The sequence below is a fragment of the Boleophthalmus pectinirostris genome, unplaced genomic scaffold (assembly GCF_026225935.1).
Source record: "Boleophthalmus pectinirostris isolate CB_2022bp ecotype Guang Dong unplaced genomic scaffold, ASM2622593v1 HiC_scaffold_16, whole genome shotgun sequence".
Taxonomy (NCBI): domain Eukaryota; kingdom Metazoa; phylum Chordata; class Actinopteri; order Gobiiformes; family Gobiidae; genus Boleophthalmus; species Boleophthalmus pectinirostris.
The window spans coordinates 5294119-5314733 of NW_026571095.1; the positions used below are offsets into that span (position 1 = coordinate 5294119).

The 20615-nt window shown below is 39.8% G+C and overlaps 1 protein-coding gene across 4 annotated transcripts in view; it reads right to left on the reverse strand.

The window, feature by feature from the left end:
- Positions 1-15915: 15915 nt before the first annotated feature.
- The window catches only part of kdm4ab (lysine (K)-specific demethylase 4A, genome duplicate b), a 53828-nt gene continuing 49128 nt past the window's right edge, over positions 15916-20615 (reverse strand). For 3 of the 4 annotated variants that reach the window (XM_055151515.1, XM_020940887.2, XM_020940886.2), the window contains one exon: positions 15916-19385. In XM_055151515.1, the coding sequence (XP_055007490.1) occupies positions 19248-19385 (138 nt within the window). In that variant the 3' untranslated portion in view covers positions 15916-19247. The remainder of the gene's footprint in view (positions 19386-20615) is intronic. The other variant, XM_020940888.2, reaches the window with a different exon arrangement.

Consider the following 20615-nt stretch of genomic DNA (forward strand, 5'->3'; position numbering starts at 1 on the left):
ATAACGAGGGATTATGTGATTTGTAGAACAGTTTCCATATTATGAAATGGTGAAGGGTCAAATTTTTATACAGCAATTTTACACCTACCAAGTACTCTAACTATTACAACTAAATACTACACTGTTACAATAAAATACTACACTATTACTACACTATTACAATAAAGTACTACACTATTACTACACTATTACAATAAAGTACTACACTATTATTACACTATTACGGTAAAGTACTACACTATTACAATAAAGTACTACACAATTACAACTAAGTACTACACTATTACAATAAAATATAACACTATTACAATAAAGTACTACACTATTATTACACTATTACAGTAAAGTACTACACTATTACAATAAAGTACTACACTATTACCACACTATTAAGTAAATAATACACTATTACTACACTATTACAGTAAAATACTACACTATTACTGCACTACTACTACACTATTACAGTAAAGTACTACACTATTACAACACTATTACAGTAAAGTACTACGCTATTACAGTAAAGTACTACGCTATTACTTTTCATCAAGGAAAGACTCACCCATTCACACACATATTCACACACCAATGTACAAAAACACAGATGGGCAGAGCTGTCACACACGCACATTACACACTTTACACACTTTACACACATTACACACTTTACACACATTACACACATTATACACTTTACACACATTACACACATTACACACTTTACACACATTACACACATTATACACACATTACACACATTACACACATTACACACTTTACACACTTTACACACATTACACACATTATACACTTTACACACATTACACACATTATACACTTTACACACATTACACACTTTACACACTTTACACACATTACACACATTATACACTTTACACACATTACACACTTTACACACATTACACATGTCACACATGCCACACAGCACGTAGGCACTAAGTTCTTGTGGGGCACCACCAAAAATCAGGCTGGTAAATTACTGCAAACTAAACTAAACCATAGTGCGCGAAAATACTCATGCTCAAGGACACAACAACAGAGTGCAGTGGAAGAGTGAATGTGGGATTGAACCAGAAGAGAGCAGAAGAGAAGAGGAAGCGGGGAAGCGTGGGTAGGAGACCTGGGTGGAGACTGTTGATTTTTGTAACAGGATCTGGTCGTGTTGGCAGGACTGGCAGATCTGAGGCCCCACACTCCACTGGTTTAATCCACCACGTACTCAAGTAGGTGTGGTGACCTTTGACCTACTGAAAAACCAGACAGAACTGAGATGTACACAGGTTTCATCTTCCTCTTATATGGTACATTTACTTGAGTAACTTTTAAAAGAAATTGTACTTTTCAGAGTACTTTTTAGAGGCATATTTTTTCCTACTTCAGTAATATTTTATTAAAGTAACAGAACTTTTACGTAAAGGCGCATTGTGTAACTTTTCTTTTTTTGGAGGGTTCGCCACCTGCTTGTTTCTATGGAGATGTCTCTGCTCTGTCCAGAATGTTCCACAGTGTGACATTAAACAGATCTACTTTACATTTATTCAATTACAGGTGGTTTTATAGCTCAAAAATATCCAGAAAAACAGATATTCTGACTGTGAGCGGGGTCGCCTCTCCACAGATCTGACCTGTAACTTGGTCTCCATGAAGATAGAAAGGTTTAATGCCATACTGTGAAACATTCCAGACAAAGTAATAACATCTCCATGGAGAAAAGTATTTGATGAACATTTGTGTTTCTCGCAGCGTTCCTTCAGATGTGATTTTGTTTTTCTCATTTTTGTTTCTGCTGCTTGATTTTGTTCAGATTTGGTTGTTGCGTATCTTTATGCACAGAAACGATTTAGGTTGTCTTTTCCACAAGGGGATATTTATTATGAAGCCGCAAAAAAAGTTAAACCGGCCACAACAGCTCCCCACTCTCATCCAGAGCCATGCTGCGGTAAAAACACACTTCAGTCTAGTTCGTACGGAAGCCGAGAGGGGTCACAACAAACACAAACGCCGCAACAAATACAAATGCCACAACACAACAAAAAGCCACAACACACCAAAAAAAGCCACAACGGAAATGATGATTTTCTGACGGACCGATCAAGTGGCGAGTGAAGAAGAAGAACTACAACATGAAAAGTAAAGGAATGGAGAAGTTGGAAACATAAGTAAAAGTAATTTATTGTTTTTTCATTATTCGTTTCACGTTGTAGCTCTTCTTCACTTGCCGCTTGATTGGTCCATCGGAAAATAGAGTCCCGCGGTCACTTCCTTAGTGGCTTTTTGATGTGTTGTGGCTTTTTAATGTGTTGTGGCTTTTTGTTGTGTTGTGGCATTTGCGTTTGTGTTGTAGCGTTTGTATTTGTTGCAGTGTTTGCGTTTGTTGTGACCCCTCTCGGCTTCCGGAAGTTCAAGGTACATGTACAAAACCCCGGTTCAAATGCACCTCGTAAAAATAACAATGTTCAGAATTTAAAACAATGAAGCAATAAAAACAATGTCAGTGGGGTGTCAGTGAACCTCAACAATAATGTTTACGTTAATTCACAACAATCATACATAACGGTAAATGAATTAATCATGTCTCACACTGTGCTTTATTAATCTTCAAATTAAAATGTTCCACAGCATGGCATTAAACTTACTGTACATACAGTATCTCTATGAAAACAAGATAGAACTTTCAAGCCAGGTTACAGATTACAGTTACTGCCAGACTGCAAAACATTCCAAATAAAGCAATAACATCTCCAAGGAGATGAGCAGGTGACAGAACCTCTCCAGAAAAGTTCCGAACTACTACTACTACTACTACTACTACTACTACTACTACTACTACTACTACTACCACTAATACACACACAACAACTACTACTACTAGCACTACTAGTAATACTACCGATACTACTACTGATAAAATGTGCTTTGCCCCAGTACAGATATATTGTAAAAGCAACTGTTAATCTAATCTACAAACAAGAGCGAGGTCATCTGTCTGCGTCGAATCAAAAAAGCATTTTAAGTGCACGGTTAGCATGCTAGTTGTTATTAGATTTACTGCTCTGGCGTTTGAAAGTTGTGAAAAGTGCTTATCAACTCATCACGGTGAATAATTAAGATGCTTTGAATGCATGAGGTAAGTGAGAAAGAACTTTGGAACACTGCAAACTGTAAAATGCAAAAAGTAAAAGTATAAAGTGTAAGTTTTATTCTCAGAGTAGCCTTTTTAGTGGAGCGGTTAAGGACCAAAAAAGTGCCCAATTGTTGACTTTGATGGTACAAGCATGAAACTTTACCACATTATTAACATCCCTAAGACCAACATTTGTGGATATGGAACCAAGTCCAAGTCGACCCTGGAGTCGAGGACTGCACATGTCACAACATGTGTGACATGGAAACAAGACTGAGAGCTAAAGTACTGCTTAAACTGCCTTTTTTTTTTTTTTTTTTTTTGAAAATAGTGTTAAATTATCATATAGGTTATAAAGAAGAATATGTATCAAAATATTAGCTACTTTCAATGCTGTTTTTAAAGTAAACATTAAATAACAACAACAAAAAAAGTGCTACTAAACTAATGGTGTTTTTTTTTGTTTTTTTGTTTTTTTAAAGGTGCATTGTGCAACTTTTTGGTTTCCATGGAGATGTTATTGCTGTGTCTGGAATGTTCCACAGTATGGCATTAAAACTTTTTATCTTCATGGAGACTAAACAAGGCCAAGTTACAGGTCAGATCTGTGGAGAGGCGTCACAATATCGGTTTTTCTAGGTATTTTTGAGCTACAAAACCAACTGTAATTGAATAAATGTAAAGTAGAGCTGTTTAATGTCATACTGTGGAACATTCCAGGCAGAGCAATGACATCTCCATAGAAACAAGCAGGTGATGGACCCCGAATCAAAAAGTTACACAGTGCATCTTTAATAGTGTTATTTACTGTTTCTAGTGCTTTTTTTTTTGGTCATTTTAGAGCCAACTAGGTAAATTTGCAAAATAATCTGGACAAAAAATGTGTAAAAATGAAATGTGTGTGAACTCCAGTGGGCTCTGTGATATCAAGTACTATGTGACATCACACAGGACAGCCCTGATTACAGCCTGTTGTTTCTGTTTACAAATGTTTGTAGTGTAGATGCCTGTTAGTCCAATCACACTGTTCTTTACACCCCCTAGCCCCGCCCCTCTCTCCTTTCACTCTCTTCTTCAGTCCTCCAGGTTCTCGGCTCCAGGGTCGACTTAGATTTGGTTCCATATCTAGAAATATTAGTCCTGGGGTGTTAGAAATCTGGCACAATTTCATTCTTGTACCATCAAAGTGAACTATTTTGGTTCTTAACAGCTCCACTATTTGATTTCTTCTAGATTTTGGCAGCATCAAACCAGATATTCCAGTGACTTTTGAACCACCAAAGCTCAAATCTTCCACTTACCCTGCCCCCTCCCCCTCTGATAATAGCCTATATTTCCCATAAGGCAGTGCAGGTGACCCCAGTATACATGTGAGTAAATGAACGTGTGGAAAGAGGAGAGGAGCCCGCCCAGAGCCATTATCTCATCACTCACTCCGTACCCTTCTACACTGCAAAAACAGACGTTCTGACTCCACAGATCTGACCTGTAACCTGGCTCTGGTTTGGATTCCATGAAGATAGAAAGATTCAATTTAATCCTGTACTGTGAAACATTATAGACAAAGCAAGAACATCTCCATGAAGAAAGGATTTGACAGACCCTCCACCAGAAAAGTTACTCAATGCAGCTTTAAAATAAGAGACAAATCTGCTTTAATAGTGGAGCTTCACTTTTATGGTACAAGAATGAAATTTTGTCACATTACTAACACCTCCAGAACTAATATTTCTAAATATGGAACCAAGTCTACGTCAACCCTGGAGCTGAGAACCTGAAGAGAAGAAGAGAGTGAAAGGAGAGAGGGGCGGGGCTAGGGGGCATAAGGAACACTGTGATTGGTCTAACAGGCATCCACACTACAAACTCCGCCCCTACAGCCAGGAATTTGTAAACAGAAACGACTGCTGTAATCAGGGCAGTCCTGTGTGATGTCACATAGTACTTGATACCACAGAGCCCACTGGAGTTCACACAAATTTCATTTTTACACATTTTTTGACCAGATTTTTTTGGCAAATTTACCTAGTTTGGTCTAAAATGACCAAAAAAAGCACCAGAAACAGTAAATAACACTATTAAAGATGCACTGTGTAACTTTTTGATTCGGGGTCCATCACCTGCTTGTTTCTATGGAGATGTCATTGCTTTGCCTGGAATGTTCTACAGTGTGACATTAAACAGCTCTACTTTACATTTATTCAATTACAGTTGGTAGAAAAACAGACATTGTGACGCCTCTCCACAGATCTGGCCTGTAATTTGGCCTTGTTTAGTCTCCATGAAGATAGAAAGTTTTAATACCATACTGTGGAGCATTCCAGAAGAAGCAATAACATCTCCATGGAGACCAAAAAAGTTGCACCTTAAAAAAAAAAAAAAAAAAAAAAAAAAAAAAAAAAAAAACACCAATAGTTTAGTAGCACTTTTTGTTGTTGTTATTTAATGTTTACTTTAAAAACAGCATTGAAAGTAGCTAATATTTTGATACATATTCTTCTTTATAACCTATATGATAATTTAACACTATTTTCCAAAAAAAAAAAAAAAAAAAAAAAAGGCAGTTTAAGCAGTACTTTATCTCCCAGCCTCGTTTCCATGTCAGACATGTTGTGACATGTGCAGTCCTCGACTCCAGGGTCGACTTGGACTTGGTTCCATATCCACAAATGTTGGTCTTAGGGATGTTAATAATGTGGCAAAGTTTCATGTTTGTACCATCAAAGTCAACAATTGGGCACTTTTTTTTGGTCCTTAACAGCTCCACTAAAAAGGCTACTCTGAGAATAAAACTTACACTTTATACTTTTACTTTTTGCATTTTACAGTTTGCAGTGTTCTAAAGTTCTTTCTCACTTACCTCATGCATTCAAAGCATCTTAATTATTCACCGTGATGAGTTGATAAGCACTTTTCACAACTTTCAAACACCAGAGCAGTAAATCTAATAACTGAACTAAGAAAACATGATTTGTCTCCATCTTTTGAATTCAAGCTAATGGAACTCACTTGTGTTTAGATCCACAACAGTGAACGTTTCTGTGCATGTTCTGTGTGTGACACTGACTGTTTATGAAGAATGATCAATGAATCATCAAATCAAAGGAGAATGTGTGATGGAAATTTATACTGTGGAAACATTTCTCTCAATCTGTCTTTGTGCAAATGAATGTGATTTTTAACTTAGACCAGATCAGACAAGTGTCCACACCCTCAAGAAACTCTGTGTTCTCTTAACTGTCCTCAAGTGAAAGTTGATTAGCACAAGTCTGTGAAAATAAAAGTCACTCTGTTTTAATATGTATGTAACTTATATTTCTGTATAAATACTCAGAGCTCAGATTCTCTGGAGACGACATGATTGGAGAAGATGCTCTGGAGAGAAGATGATCAGCGAAGATGCTCTGGAGAGAAGATGCTGGAGATGATGCTCTGGAGAGGAGACGATTGGAAGATGCTCTGGAGGGGACATGATCAAAGAAGATGCTCTGGAGGGGAGATGATTGGAGAAGATGTTCTGGAGGGGAGATGATTGGAGAAGATGTTCTGGAGGGGAGATGATCGGAGAAGATGCTCTGGAGGGGAGATGATTGGAGAAGATGTTCTGGAGGGGAGATGGTTGGAGAAGATGCTCTGGAGGGGAGATGGTTGGAGAAGATGCTCTGGAGGGGAGATGGTTGGAGAAGATGCTCTGGAGGGGAGATGATTGGAGAAGATGCTCTGGAGGGGAGATGATTGGAGGGATGTTTCTGGAGGGGAGATGGTTGGAGAAGATGCTCTGGAGGGGAGATGATTGGAGGGGATGTTCTGGAAGGGAGATGGTTGGAGGAGATGCTCTGGAGGGGAGATGGTTGGAGAAGATGCTCTGGAGGGGAGATGATTGGAGAAGATGCTCTGGAGGGGAGATGATTGGAGAGGATGTTCTGGAGGGGAGATGGTTGGAGAAGATGCTCTGGAGGGGAGATGATTGGAGGGGATGTTCTGGAGGGGAGATGGTTGGAGGAGATGCTCTGGAGGGGAGATGGTTGGAGAAGATGTTCTGGAGGGGAGATGATCGGAGAAGATGCTCTGGAGGGGAGATGATTGGAGGGGATGTTCTGGAGGGGAGATGGTTGGAGAAGATGCTCTGGAGGGGAGATGATTGGAGGGGATGTTCTGGAGGGGAGATGGTTGGAGGAGATGCTCTGGAGGGGAGATGGTTGGAGAAGATGTTCTGGAGGGGAGATGATTGGAGAAGATGCTCTGGAGGGGAGATGATTGGAGGGGATGTTCTGGAGGGGAGATGGTTGGAGAAGATGCTCTGGAGGGAGATGATTGGAGGGGATGTTCTGGAGGGGAGATGGTTTGGAGAGATGCTCTGGAGGGGAGATGGTTGGAGAAGATGTTCGGAGGGAGATGGTTGGAGAAATGCTCTGGATGGGAGATGGTTGGAGAAGATGTTCTGGAGGGGAGATGGTTGGAGAGATGTTCTGGAGGGAAATGGTTGGAGAAGATGTTCTGGAGGGGAGATGGTTGGAGAAGATGCTCTGGAGGGGAGATGGTTGGAGAAGATGCTCTGGAGGGGAGATGATTGGAGAAGATGCTCTGGAGGGGAGATGATTGGAGAAGATGCTCTGGAGGGGAGATGGTTGGAGAAGATGCTCTGGAGAGGAGATGGTTGGAGGGATGCTCTGGAGGGAGATGATTGGAGAAGATGCTCTGGATGGGAGATGATTGAGAAGATGCTCTGGAGGGGGAGATGGTTGGAGAAGATGCTCTGGAGGGAGATGGTTGGAGAAGATGTTCTGGAGGGGAGATGGTTGAGAAGATGTCTGGAGAGGAGATGGTTGGAGAAGATGCTGAGAATGCTGGAGGATGGTTGGAGAAGATGTTCTGGAGGGGAGATGGTTGGAGGGATGCTCAGGAGATGGAGAGAAGGTCTGACATTGGAAGAACATGCTGCTGGTGAAGAGAGGCTGTTGGTCTGTGTCCAGGGCAGATCAAGGCTCTGTCCATTTCTGCTGTAACAAGAATAAACTTTTATCTTCCAAAAACTCTTCAGGCTTCACAAATGGATTCATTATTTATCATCAAGAGACATTGTTTTTTTTTTTCCACAACAGAGCATTGTGTATCTTCTCTAGTGGAGGCTCCGTCAGATGCTCTTCTTCATGGAGATGTTATTGCTTTGCGTGGAATGTTTCACAGTATAGCAAACCGGACCAAGTTACAGGTCAGATCTGTGGAGAGGCGACCTTGCTCACAGTCAGAATGTCTGTTTTTCTAGGTGTTTTTGAGTTATAAAACCATCTGTTATTAAATAAATGTAAAGTAGATCTGTTTAATGTCACACTGTGGAACATTCCAGGCAGAGCAATGACATCTCCACAGAAACAAGCACTTGACCCTCCAACAGAAAGGTTACACAATGCACCTTTAAGTCGTTCTGTGTTACTTAGATATGACTTTTTGCAGTGTATACCCCCTATACCCCCGTGTTCCCCTCAGCCCCTCCCAGCTGCAGACCCTGGGGCAGGTACATGAAGAGACGGCGGCAGGTAAACGAGGAATTCTGCACATATAGAGTTTCGACAGGGACAAAAGATCTGAGCCCGTGTGAGGGTGAAGAACACTGCAGTCGAACGTGTCACATCTATGTATGAGCACGTGAAAAGACGTCCACCCAGTACTGTCTGCCTCCAAGTATGAACAGTGTTGGGGAGTAACAGATTACATGTACCGGCGTTACGTAATCAGAGTATAAATTATAAGTAACTGTATTCAGTTACAGTTACTGTTTCAGTGAGTGGTAATTGGATTACAGTTACTTTGTTGAAATAAATGGATTACATGGAGGTATTTTCCTGTTTTCACATTTTGGGATAAACCAGGACTAAACCCAGGACTAAACTAGAACTAAACTAGAACTAAACCAGGACTAAAACCAGAACTAAACCAGGACTAAAACCAGAACTAAACTAGAACTAAACCAGGACTAAAACCAGAACTGAACTAGAACTAAACCAGCACTAAAACCAGAACTAAACTAGGACTAAACTAGAACTAAACCAGGACTAAACTAGGACTAAAACCAGGACTAAAACCAGAAACTAAACTAGGACTAAACCAGGACTAAAACCAGAACTAAACCAGGATTAAACCAGGACTAAACCAGAACTAAAACAGGACTAAAACCAGGACTGTCGGAACAGGCCCGAAGGTGCACCCGTGTAGACTGTTGGGTGACCGCAGATGAAAGGGCAGTGCCGGGGCTGGGGTCCGATCAGACAACAGCTGCACTGAACCCTGCTCCATTGTGTCATGTGTTCTCTCGCTCTCTCGCTCTCAAGTCCAAGGTTAGACCTGGTGTAGTTCTGGTTCTGCAATGGATGCAGTTTTACTTTATCTGGTTCACTCTCTGACTGTCCAATCACGGCTCTGAATCCGGTGACGTCTTTTTCTGCTAAAGGTCCTTTTGACACCAACTCAAAATCTGATTGATTGAAGCAGCAGTTTCAGGGACATTTATGTTATGTTCGAGGGCCTGCAGAACGGACTGTCAAGGCAATAGGCACACTTCTTTGATTTTGACTCTGCCTGGCAACAAGTGACAGCTGAAATGTGATTGGTCTTTAATGCTTTAATATGAAAATTCATGTGTGGAAGCAGCACAAGCATCAGAAAAGCTCTGAAAGGAAGAGGACAGACCATTTGGAATTATTCAATAATAATATCATTAACATCAGTCTGTGATTCAGAGATTTTTTTAGGCCAGCAGAGAAGGACTCACAGACCCTGACACTCCAACACTGATAAATAAACAGTGTAGTAGTGAAATATACTTTGACATGTTCTTAAACATATTTACTGTTAGAATGATCTGGCTCCAGGTTCAGTCAGTACTTTTCTGTTGAAACAGGCATTCCTCTGCTCGGTGCAAACCCTCACTGTCCAGTCCTCCCTCACTATTTCTGTCATGACGACCTGTGGACGTCTCTCTGTACCTGCCTGTACAAACCCAGTGTGGGAGTGCCCCATGATCTCTCCTTCTTCTCCCTCTTCTCCTTCTTCTCTCTCTTCTCTTCTTGCTCCGTCTCTTGCAAGAGAAGAAACCACACAAAGACAGTTGTTTGACTCAAGACTTTATTTTGTTCTCACCCAAATATTTCCACAACAGCAGTTAAACTCATTAGTACTTTGGAACATTGTCCCTGAAGATAGATGTGTTTTATGAGATACTGTGGAATATTATTAGCCTGATTCATCAGCCGGTTTCACTTCGTGGAAACTGTCTGAACTTGCAGTTTAAGGGTTTGCTCACTTGACAATAGGCAGGTACTTTTTATCATTTAACCAATCGCTGCTTTTTGGTCGTGACGTATGTAATGCGCCGCTAACAGAGTTAACTGGTATATTAACCTTTTCCCAAATCCCGTAGAATGAAGAACAATAATGTCTTTAAAATTCAACAAACATTCTCTTTGTTCCAGCTTTAAATCTTCGATCTTGGGAATCGTTGCCAACACAGAATGTCTGGCTCTTCGCTGATTGGCTGGTGCCTGAACTCGCACTTCTGGGGTTTTTGTGAACCGTCTAGTAGAGGGGTGTTAAACTCATTTTGGTCCGGGGGCCGTATCCAACCTACTTTGATCCCAAAGGGGCCGGATCAGAAAACTCATGTCATATAAACCCCAAAAATAACAATAAGTTCAAATATCTTTTTTAACTGATAAACTCTTTCTTTTACAAAATATTATAATATTATGAACAACCTGAAACTTTAAGAAAAATACAATTTCAACACAATGTTTGAACATGAACTTGTTTGCAAATAGGAATAAGTCCGTTTTTGTTGTAAAATCCTGCACTCGGCTCCACTTTTCTCATGTTGGACATTTTTCTGATGAGGGTGTCACGGTCAACAGTCAAAACGATCGTCCTTTAAGAGCGTTTGGAAAGAGACAAGTCTTCATTTGTGCTGCTCTGGTGGGAGGGGCCACGTACAGAGACGCTGGAGACGCTGCTGTGATAAACACCACAGAAAATGAACAATAGTTTATTTGAAAATATAATTCAAATATTTTAGTAGAAAATCAGCTCACAGCCAGATTAAAAGTCTTGGAGGGCCGGATCTGGCCCCCGGGCCGTATGTTTGACCCCCCTGATCTAGTGTATTCAGATTCCTGACCTAGTCACTGGAGAGAAATGAAATTGAGTGGAGTCACTAGGTGGAACCAGCCTGACTAGAATATTATAACTAAAGGAAGATTTTCATAGAAACAAGCTCCAGGTCAAGTAAGCGTCAGGTTTGTGGAGATGCAAACTCACTCAGTATGGACACATGTTTTACTTTTTTCAGTGCAATAAAAATATATACATAAAAAATAAATAAGTTTTTAGAAACACTTTTTAAATTAACTTATTAAGTAAATTGTTCTTCTCTGATTCGTTTTTACACAGTACATTATTAATCCCACTTGTGTATTTGTCCATTTGGTTCATTCATGTTTCTTGCACCTCTCCTTCACATATAGTATCTTTTTTCTCTTTTTTGTGGTTTATCTGTTGTGAATATTGACTTAAACATATTATCTTACCTGTCATTAAACAATTAAGACATTAAAGCAACATTTTGATCAGTTTTGACCTCAGATGCCCTGTCCTTGTGCTCATCAGTGCTCTGTGGAAACACTGGAGATGAGGTTGGAAATAACAAAGTGAAATTATACATTACGTGTCTGGTTTACATCTCGTTACACAAAAGAGTGGAGAGGAAAACCACAAACACAAACAGCATCACAAAACAGAAGGTTTGTGCGCGGCCGGAGGCTCTGCAGGTGCTCCTGAAAACAAGACAAAAGTCAACAGCTCCTCCACGGATCAGCGCTCCAGAGCGAACGCCTCTGAAAAGACCTTTAAATAAACAATGGATTTATACAGCGCGTTTACAATACACAGAGCACTTTATTTTCACTGTGCACTCAGTGAGGGTAAACTATTATTGTAGTCAGAGCTGCCCTGGGACAAACTGACAGAAGAAAGGCTGCCAGTCTGCACCAGCCAGGAACAAACCACATCCAGACGAGAAGGTTTGACCACGAGCAAGAAGACACGGATCAGTACATGACAAAAGTATTCATCTGTAACTTCTTGGCTTCTGTTTTATAAAGACAATACAGTAAAATACCAACCCAAGAAGTTACATAAGACAAAATGAACATCTTTGGCTTAAAAGTATCATCAAGGTTACTTCAGTTATTTGAGCAACTTTGAATTACATTTGTACTTCATCAGACTTCATACTTTTACTGCTACTTGAGTACAGGTTTTGGTTTCTCGTCCCACTGTGAGTAATTCTACAAGTGATCAAAGCTTCACATCAGAAGTGTCAAACTCAAATTCACAGAGGCCAAAATTAAAAACTGGGACTAAGTCGTGGGTCAAACTAAATATTTCATGAGCTAGGACCACGTCAACAAGGACATAGTGTGAAGAAGTGTATTGATAATGTAGGAAGCGAGGCAGAGATGGCTGGTTGAGACTATAGGTGGGGGCTCCGTCTCAGTCTTCAGTTGGCCCAGACGGAAGGGGACCCCCCTGTAGGAGTCTTATGACTGAAAGACAGAAGAGGGGGTGGGGGGTGGGGTCGAGTTAACAGAGACAAACTGGGTTGATGAGAAAGGCTGCTACATAAAGACTTCTGGGAAATTGGAGGTGTGGTGGAGGTGAGTTGTGGTTCTCTGGTGAGAGGAGAGAGCGGCTGAGGCCTGGTCCTGCTCCTGAATCTCACTTCATCATATTAAATACATTTATTGAAAAAAATCAGCAGTATCTGCATGTTTTCTCTTCTTTTGAGATCTGTAATGTTAAACATTTTCTTCTTAAAATTATTGTTTAATAATAGTTTTGCTTAAACATTGAAACCAGAACAAGCAGAATATAAAATAACACAATTTTAAATAATGTCTCTATAGTCGATCTGTAGCCGGCGTCACAGCTCTAATACAGATTTGATATGATCACACTGGCCAAATATAATTGTATCGTTGGCCAAATTTGGCTTTATGTTGACAGTACAAAATCATTTGTTGTTTTTTGCACTGCTCCTTCACTTACTTTTCACTTAGTTTTTCTCATTCTTTGTGCCTGTATTAATTATTTTTTTTTATGTTTGAGTATTAACTTTAACCAAATCATTCCATCCAGGCATTAACGACTTTTTACTTGAGTAGTTTCCCTAAATACTTTTATACTCTTACAGTCTCATACACAAACACACTTTTACTCACCGGCTTTTAACACGACGTGAGAATTCTGTGCTCCTGACTGATTTTTATGGATTTTATTTGCTATTTTTCTATTTGCTGATTTAAGTATTTTTATGTTTTTTTATTGACTTGCTTATTTATTTATTTTATGCTTTATTTAATTGATGTGTTCATTTATATTGTGTTACTCTGTGCAGCACTTTGCAGACTTTGTGTTTGTAAAATGTGCTGTACCAGAGGATCTCCAGCCTTTTTCTTCTGGTGACCTACTTCTACAAAAACAAAATGCCAAAGAGCTTCTTATTTTACCAGTCACAAGAAACTGAGCAGAGGAAAACCTGAGATGGGGAACAGTTCGATACCTATAAAACATAAACTTTTATCCACTTATTAGTGCAAAGTTTAGAGTGACCAGATTTCCAAAATAAAAACTGGGATATCCCCTTTTTGGGTAATAAACTGGAAAATTGTTCTGTAGAGACCATTCATGATGAACATATAAGTCGGTATAATCACATTTTCTTTGTGTTTGGGTCGTTTTTAAGCAGCTTTTCTGTATTTTATCTAAACAAATTACAATTTATGTGTCTTTTTACTGTTGGCAGGGATCAAATTGGTCAAAAATATGAATACTTTTTACATACATTTCTTGTATAAAACTGGGACAAATCACTGGTTTTGAATAAATCTGCCAGGCAGTGTTGGGAAGGTTACGATTAAAATGTATTCCCCTACAGATTACAGATTACATCCCCCAAAATGTAGTTTGTAATCCATTAAATTTCTTAAAGTGAGTAACGTAATCTGAATACTTTGGATTACTTGATTTGCTGTAGAGAAACAAAGATGAGGAAATCTTCACATAAGACGTTTTGTCTGAAAAAAAAGGAAAAGCCCAGACTTTACTGAACCGTATTAAAAATGGTCACATTTTTCTATAGCACTTTTCCACCTTCAAGGCGCTTTACAACAAAGAACCACTCACCCACCAGTGTACACAGACACTAGGGGCAAGGTGGGTTAAGTGTCTTGCCCAAGGACACAACGGCAGCATTCATCTGTGGGAGCTGGAATCACACCAGCCAACCTGTGGGTCAGTGGATCTGACCACTCAACCTGTGATTTTTTTATTTTTTTTTGTTTTTTATGTTGAGAGCTGGATTTGAACCACCAACCTTCAGATCTCAGTGGGCAAATGCTCTACCAACTGAGCTACTGCTGCCCGTTAGTCTTGGTTTAGTCCTGTTTTAGTCCTGGTTCAGTCCTGGTTTACTTACCGGGGGGGGGGGAAATACCGCTGTGTAATCCATTTATTTCAACAAAGTAACTGTAATCCTATTACCACTCACTGAAACAGTAACTGTAACCGAATACAGTTACTCATAATTTGTACTCTGATTACGTAACTCCAGTACATGTAATCTGTTACTCCCCAACACTGCTGCCAGGGCAGGGGACATATTCTCAAAACTGGGAATATCCTGGGTAAAAAGTTCCAGTAGCAGAGCCATTCAGCACGATATGTATAATTCAGAAATCCTTTGGCGAGCTGCGTTGGAAGGGGGTGGAGAGCTACAGGTTGGAGATCTCTGTGCTATACAAATAAAGTTGGAATAAAATTGGAATTTCTTACACAAATATTTCTCTACTTGTACTTGTCTCTGTGAAAAGTGTCCAGAGTTCTTCCTCACTTCCCTTGTGCGTTCAGAGCGTCTTCATTCTTCACCGTGACGAGTTTCGAAGCACTTCTCATAACCACAGTGGAGTTTCCAAACAGCTCTCAAGACTTATTTTAACCTCAGTGCCTCATTTTATACAACGGGCTCTATTCACACTTATGTCACAAAAGCAGAAGACGTTTGGAAACATGTGAATGATGACTTCCTTTGGGCTCTGATGGCGATAGAAACTCTGAAAGCTGAGAAAATGAAAAAAACAGAGAATTTTTTTTTTTTTTTTCATCTAGGTGTCATTGTATTCTTTCTTTTTTCCTTTTATAAATTTGTGTATTATAATTTGTTTAAATAAAAAAAAAAAAAGCAGGACTAAACCAAGATCAAACCAGGATTAAACCAGGATCAAACCAGGATTAAACCAGGACTAAACCAGGAAACCAGAACTAAACAAGGACTAAACCAGAATTAAACCAGGACTAAACCAGGACTAAACCAGGTCTAAACCAGGATTAAACCAGGACTAAACCAGGATTAAACCAGGAACTAAACCAGGACTCCCAGGACTAAACCAGGACTGAACCAGGACTGAACCAGGACTAAACCAGGACTAAACCAGGACTGAACCAGGACCAAACCGGGACTGAACCAGGCCTAAACCAGGACTACACTGAACCACACCAGGACTGAACCAGGATCAAACCAGGACTAAACCAGGGTTGAAACCAAGACTAAACCAGGAATTTACGTATTATATTTGTCTGCCTCAGATGTCAGTGCAGATTGGCAGATCAACAGTTACGACGAGCTCCCTGTCAGTGAAATCCAAATTTTCGATGAGAGTCCCGTCCCCCGTGGAAAACTTTGTCAGGTTGTGAAGACGCTGCTGCTGAATCCTCGGTTTTACCACATGTCCAGTGTCAGGATCTACACTGGAAATCGCCATGCGAATGTTTCCAAACGTCTTCCGGTGAACGTGAAAAGAGTTTATACATCTGTAACCGGATTTAGCTCAAATATAAAAGAAAAAATGAAACCACATGCACACATTTTCGAATTTCCCAAAACTTTACTGAAATATTCTGTTACAAAGTGTGTACAGACAATCCTTGGCTTGATCAGAATCTCTTTTTTTTTTTTTTTTTTTTTTCCTTTTTTTAAGATCAGATAAGACACAAGTCCAAAAATGAAATCTTATTATTACTTTCTCTACTGAAATATATATTACTTCAGTTCAAAAGCTCCAAGAGTTGAACAGGGAACATTAGCCAAGCTGGAGTCACCATTTGGGGAACATTCACAAACTTAAAAAGTGGAAAAATAATAAATATATTTGGGCCAAAAATAGTTAACTTTTCAAAACGTAACTCACTCTTATAAATAGTCTACAGTAGTTACAATTCTCAATAGAAAAAAACTAAACCTACCAAAGTTTGAAGCTGAAAATCGCAAAAGACAAAATATTTTCTTTACAATAGAAACATTAACCTAATTTTATTAAGTGCTTGTGGTCAAATTTGGAACAGAACTTGACGATGCCTGAAGAAAGACGAGTAGAAAAGTTATGGCTAGCCAGGCTATGCTAATGGCGACATGAAGCTAACGTAGCAACAGTTACGACTGATTTGACTAAAAAATGCCATGATATTCTATTAGAGACAACGGCTAATGCTATGATATCAGCTAAAAGTACACATATTTGGTTTTGATGAACACAATATTGAACTTTTTTAGCAAACAATAAGTAGCCACATCTTGGAAATAAGGCATTAGCTCAGCAACAGATTTAAAGGGACTATATTACACAAAATGGACTCTTGTGAGATTTAAGACGTGTTATAATGTTGTTACCTCCTCAAAAACAAACCTGGAGTTGTGTTTTGTTTCATTCACATGTATTTATAATAATAATACTAATACATAACACTTCTATAGCGCTTTTCATGACACTCAGACGCTTCACATAGAAAATATTAGGGATGGGCATTTGATGAAATTTTATTAATCGATCGTCGGGAGAATTAACGACCAATTTTCGATTAATCTTTCACATTTTTATATAAGTATCATGATTATTATTACTGTTACTAATCTGCATAAATAAACTCAACTTTACAACATATAAACCATCACCATTATCAGCCCGTTTGACATTAGAATGTGTTTCATTCAGTTTTAAACTGACTTAAAACCACACGGCTCATTTGCAGAAACTATGCGGAGGGAAAAAAAAAAACGCTCTTGTGCGCTGATGCGGTTCAGCTTCTGTTGGACTAAAGGACACGACTCAGTGGAATATGAGTGTTCTTTCTGTGACAGAGGGGTGTTCTGCTGAAGGTGAGTCTGTTCTGTGTGTCGTGATGTTTTCAAAGATCGTTTGTGGGCAGGTTTGGCACAGCTCTTTATGTTGCAGTAACTGTGACACTGCGGAAACATGCACCATGATGAAACCAGGACACAGATGAGGATGTAAACACACTCACTGAGCGGTACAGTGATCTCCAAGGAGGAGCCACAGCCAATCCAGTGTTTGTGTCAGACGCAGCTTCATATCTACACACAGAAACCTACATTTGGTTTGTTGATTAGAAATGAACGTAATCGACGAAATTCTTAATGATCAATTATTGATTAGTTGACTAATAATGCCCATCCCTAGAAAATATCTGAGTTAGATTATTATTTATTTGTATATCTGTGATTATTACTGTATTTTCCAGACTACAGCGCGCACTCCTAAGCCTCCAACCCCATCAAAAAACAACTGCGTGCCCCATAATCCAGAGCGCCCTATACACGAACCCACTCAGGTGTCCCAGCACCACCCGCAGCGCATGCAAACACACACAGAGCAGACAGCGACCGCGCAGGCAAAAACACCCACAGACACACTCATCACTCCACGCCGACGAGGAACGGAACAGAGGAATGAACCGAAAAAGCGAGTGCAATGCCACTTCTAGACACAACTGAACAACTGAGTCACTGCGAACACGCCGACAATCCGTTGGTCCCAGACACACCCTCCCTACACGCCACAACTGAACAAAGCCCAGAGTCACCGTGAACGCACCAAACAAACAAAACCACTCACCCATCACACTCATTTCAATAAAGTCCGGTGTGGTTTATGAAAAAAGTTCAAAAATAGACCATTGACTTTATTGTCTTATAATCCAGAGCGCCCTATAGTGCAGAAAACATGGTAGTATTACTTAAAATGCTCTGTTCCTCCTTGTGATGTCATGTAGTGGTCGTTTTGAAGTTACAGTTACAGCTCCTTTTTGACATGAACTTTAACAGGAGAGATGCAGATACAGTCTATGGTAGAAATTCCAGACCTGAAAATCCAGACCTGAAATCATTCGAATGATTCTAATGAAGATGTATGATGTTTAAAAACACAGTGGAGCACTTCCTGTGTTACCACTAGACATCACAAGGTGGAACAGAGTGTTTTCTGTTTGAGAGAAGAACTCAGCCTAAATGTGCAGAGTTTGTGTGTTAAACATGTGAATGAAACAAAACACAACTCCAGGTCTGTTTGTGAGGAAGAAACTACATTACAATACACTGTATATCAGAAAATCTCGTACCAGGCCAAGTTACAGGTCAGGTCTGTAGAGAGGTGACCCAGCTCACTTTTTCAGTGTATTTTTGCTCAATAGAAACATCTGTAACTGGGTAAATGCTACATAATAACGTGTAATCTTATACAGCAGAACATTCCCAGCTAAGCAATAACATCTCCATGGAGACAGGCGGTTAATCCAATTTCTAACTATCACGCCAGCAATAGATACATTATTTGACAGATAGAAGTCATGATTTTTGTTTTTTTTGTGAATTCCCAATGTGTGGCTACTTTGAGATGTCACTGTAAGCAAACTGCTCTCTATCTATTCTCCAAAACTACAATATTGGAGATTTCTTGTTTATACTTCAGTCCTGTTTGAGCACTTCAAGAAAAAAAAAGATCAAAATAAAAACCATAAAAACTATAATCTTGAATGTGACTGTTCCTAAAATAAATAGTATTGCCAACAGTGACTGAATTGTGTCACTGTGAGGAGCTGAAGGGTTCGTAAGGGTTAGTCCTGAGCAGAGGGAGGAGACGGAGGGGGGCAGGGGGCTCTTAAAGTCTCAAAAGGGCAGTCTCCGGGGGGTCTTAAAGGGGAGGTCTTACTCCAGGATGGCTCTGTAGATGCTGGGCTCGATGTAGTCCTCTCTGTATCTGGAGTTGATGACGCGCTGTCTTTTGGAGTTCTCTCTCACTTTGGGTTCAGTGAAGTTCTTGAAGCGCATGTCTGAAGCTACCGACTGGAAGAACAAAAATCTGGTTAATTTCATAAAATGTAATTGCAAAACTGTTTCCTAGAACGTTTTTCTACATAAATAGTTGTTTTTGCATGAACTTCCTGTGCAGGTGTAGTCTTGTGTAACTGCCAACTTCACACACATATTATGCAAAATGTACCTTTTTGAACTTGAATCATGTTATAATGTCATTCCCCAGTCAAAAACAAACCTGGAGTTATAGGTTTCATGTTTCACCAATCCTGTTTAAGAGGTCCTCAGAAATTACTTCAAATTTTCCCTGGATTTTGCTTTCGTTTTTTTCTATAGTTAACCTCTACTACTACTACTACTACTACTACTACTACTACTACTACTACTATATCTAACACAGAAGTAGGAGAGTAACTGGTGCAAAATAACACAGGTTTTCTATGCATTTTTTTTGACAGTTCTGAAGATTATGGTTAAAAGGTCAATAATAGAATCAAAAATGTATTATGTGTCATTTAATTTACACAGGATTCCCATGTTCTCAGAATGAACTAAAAACATAGTAACAAGGAAGGCTGGGTTATACAATGAAATGCTGTGGCCCCTATTCTGAATCTGTATTTCTTCACTTATTATACAATACAAAAGATGTCATCTGAAGCTTCTCTTTCCCCACTGTACGGCTGAGACCTTTACCTCACCACCCATCATGACCACATTCTACAGAGGAACCACTGAAAGCATCCTTTCCAGCTGCACTGACCACAACAGGAGAGCCCTGCAGCGCATAGTGGTCATTGGTGCACCAGTCCCCTCCCTGCAAGACATATACACCACCCGCCTCACCCACAAAGCCATCACAACTGTGAGTGATGCAAGTCTGTTCAGCCTCCTGTCCTTGGGGAGGAGGTACAGGAGCCTCTGTTCCTGCACCACCAGACTCATTAACAGCTTCATCCACCAGGCTGTTAGGATGCTGAACTTTCCCCCCTCTCTAACCACCAGGCTGCCAGGAAGCAGGAATCTGCATCTCCCCAAGAACAGAACTCCCCAAAGAACACTTGGACTCAGACTTCCCCTGACTCCCCCCAAAAAGTGTCTATAGTGCACACAGTTCCTTGCACTATATGCCTTTTACACTTTTGCACTATTTACCATGTATTATTTATTTATTACATATGGGATACTGAGAAACACAATTTAGATTCTCTGCGTGATCTTTGTATGAAGAATTGACAATAAATTTGGAGCTTAACCTTC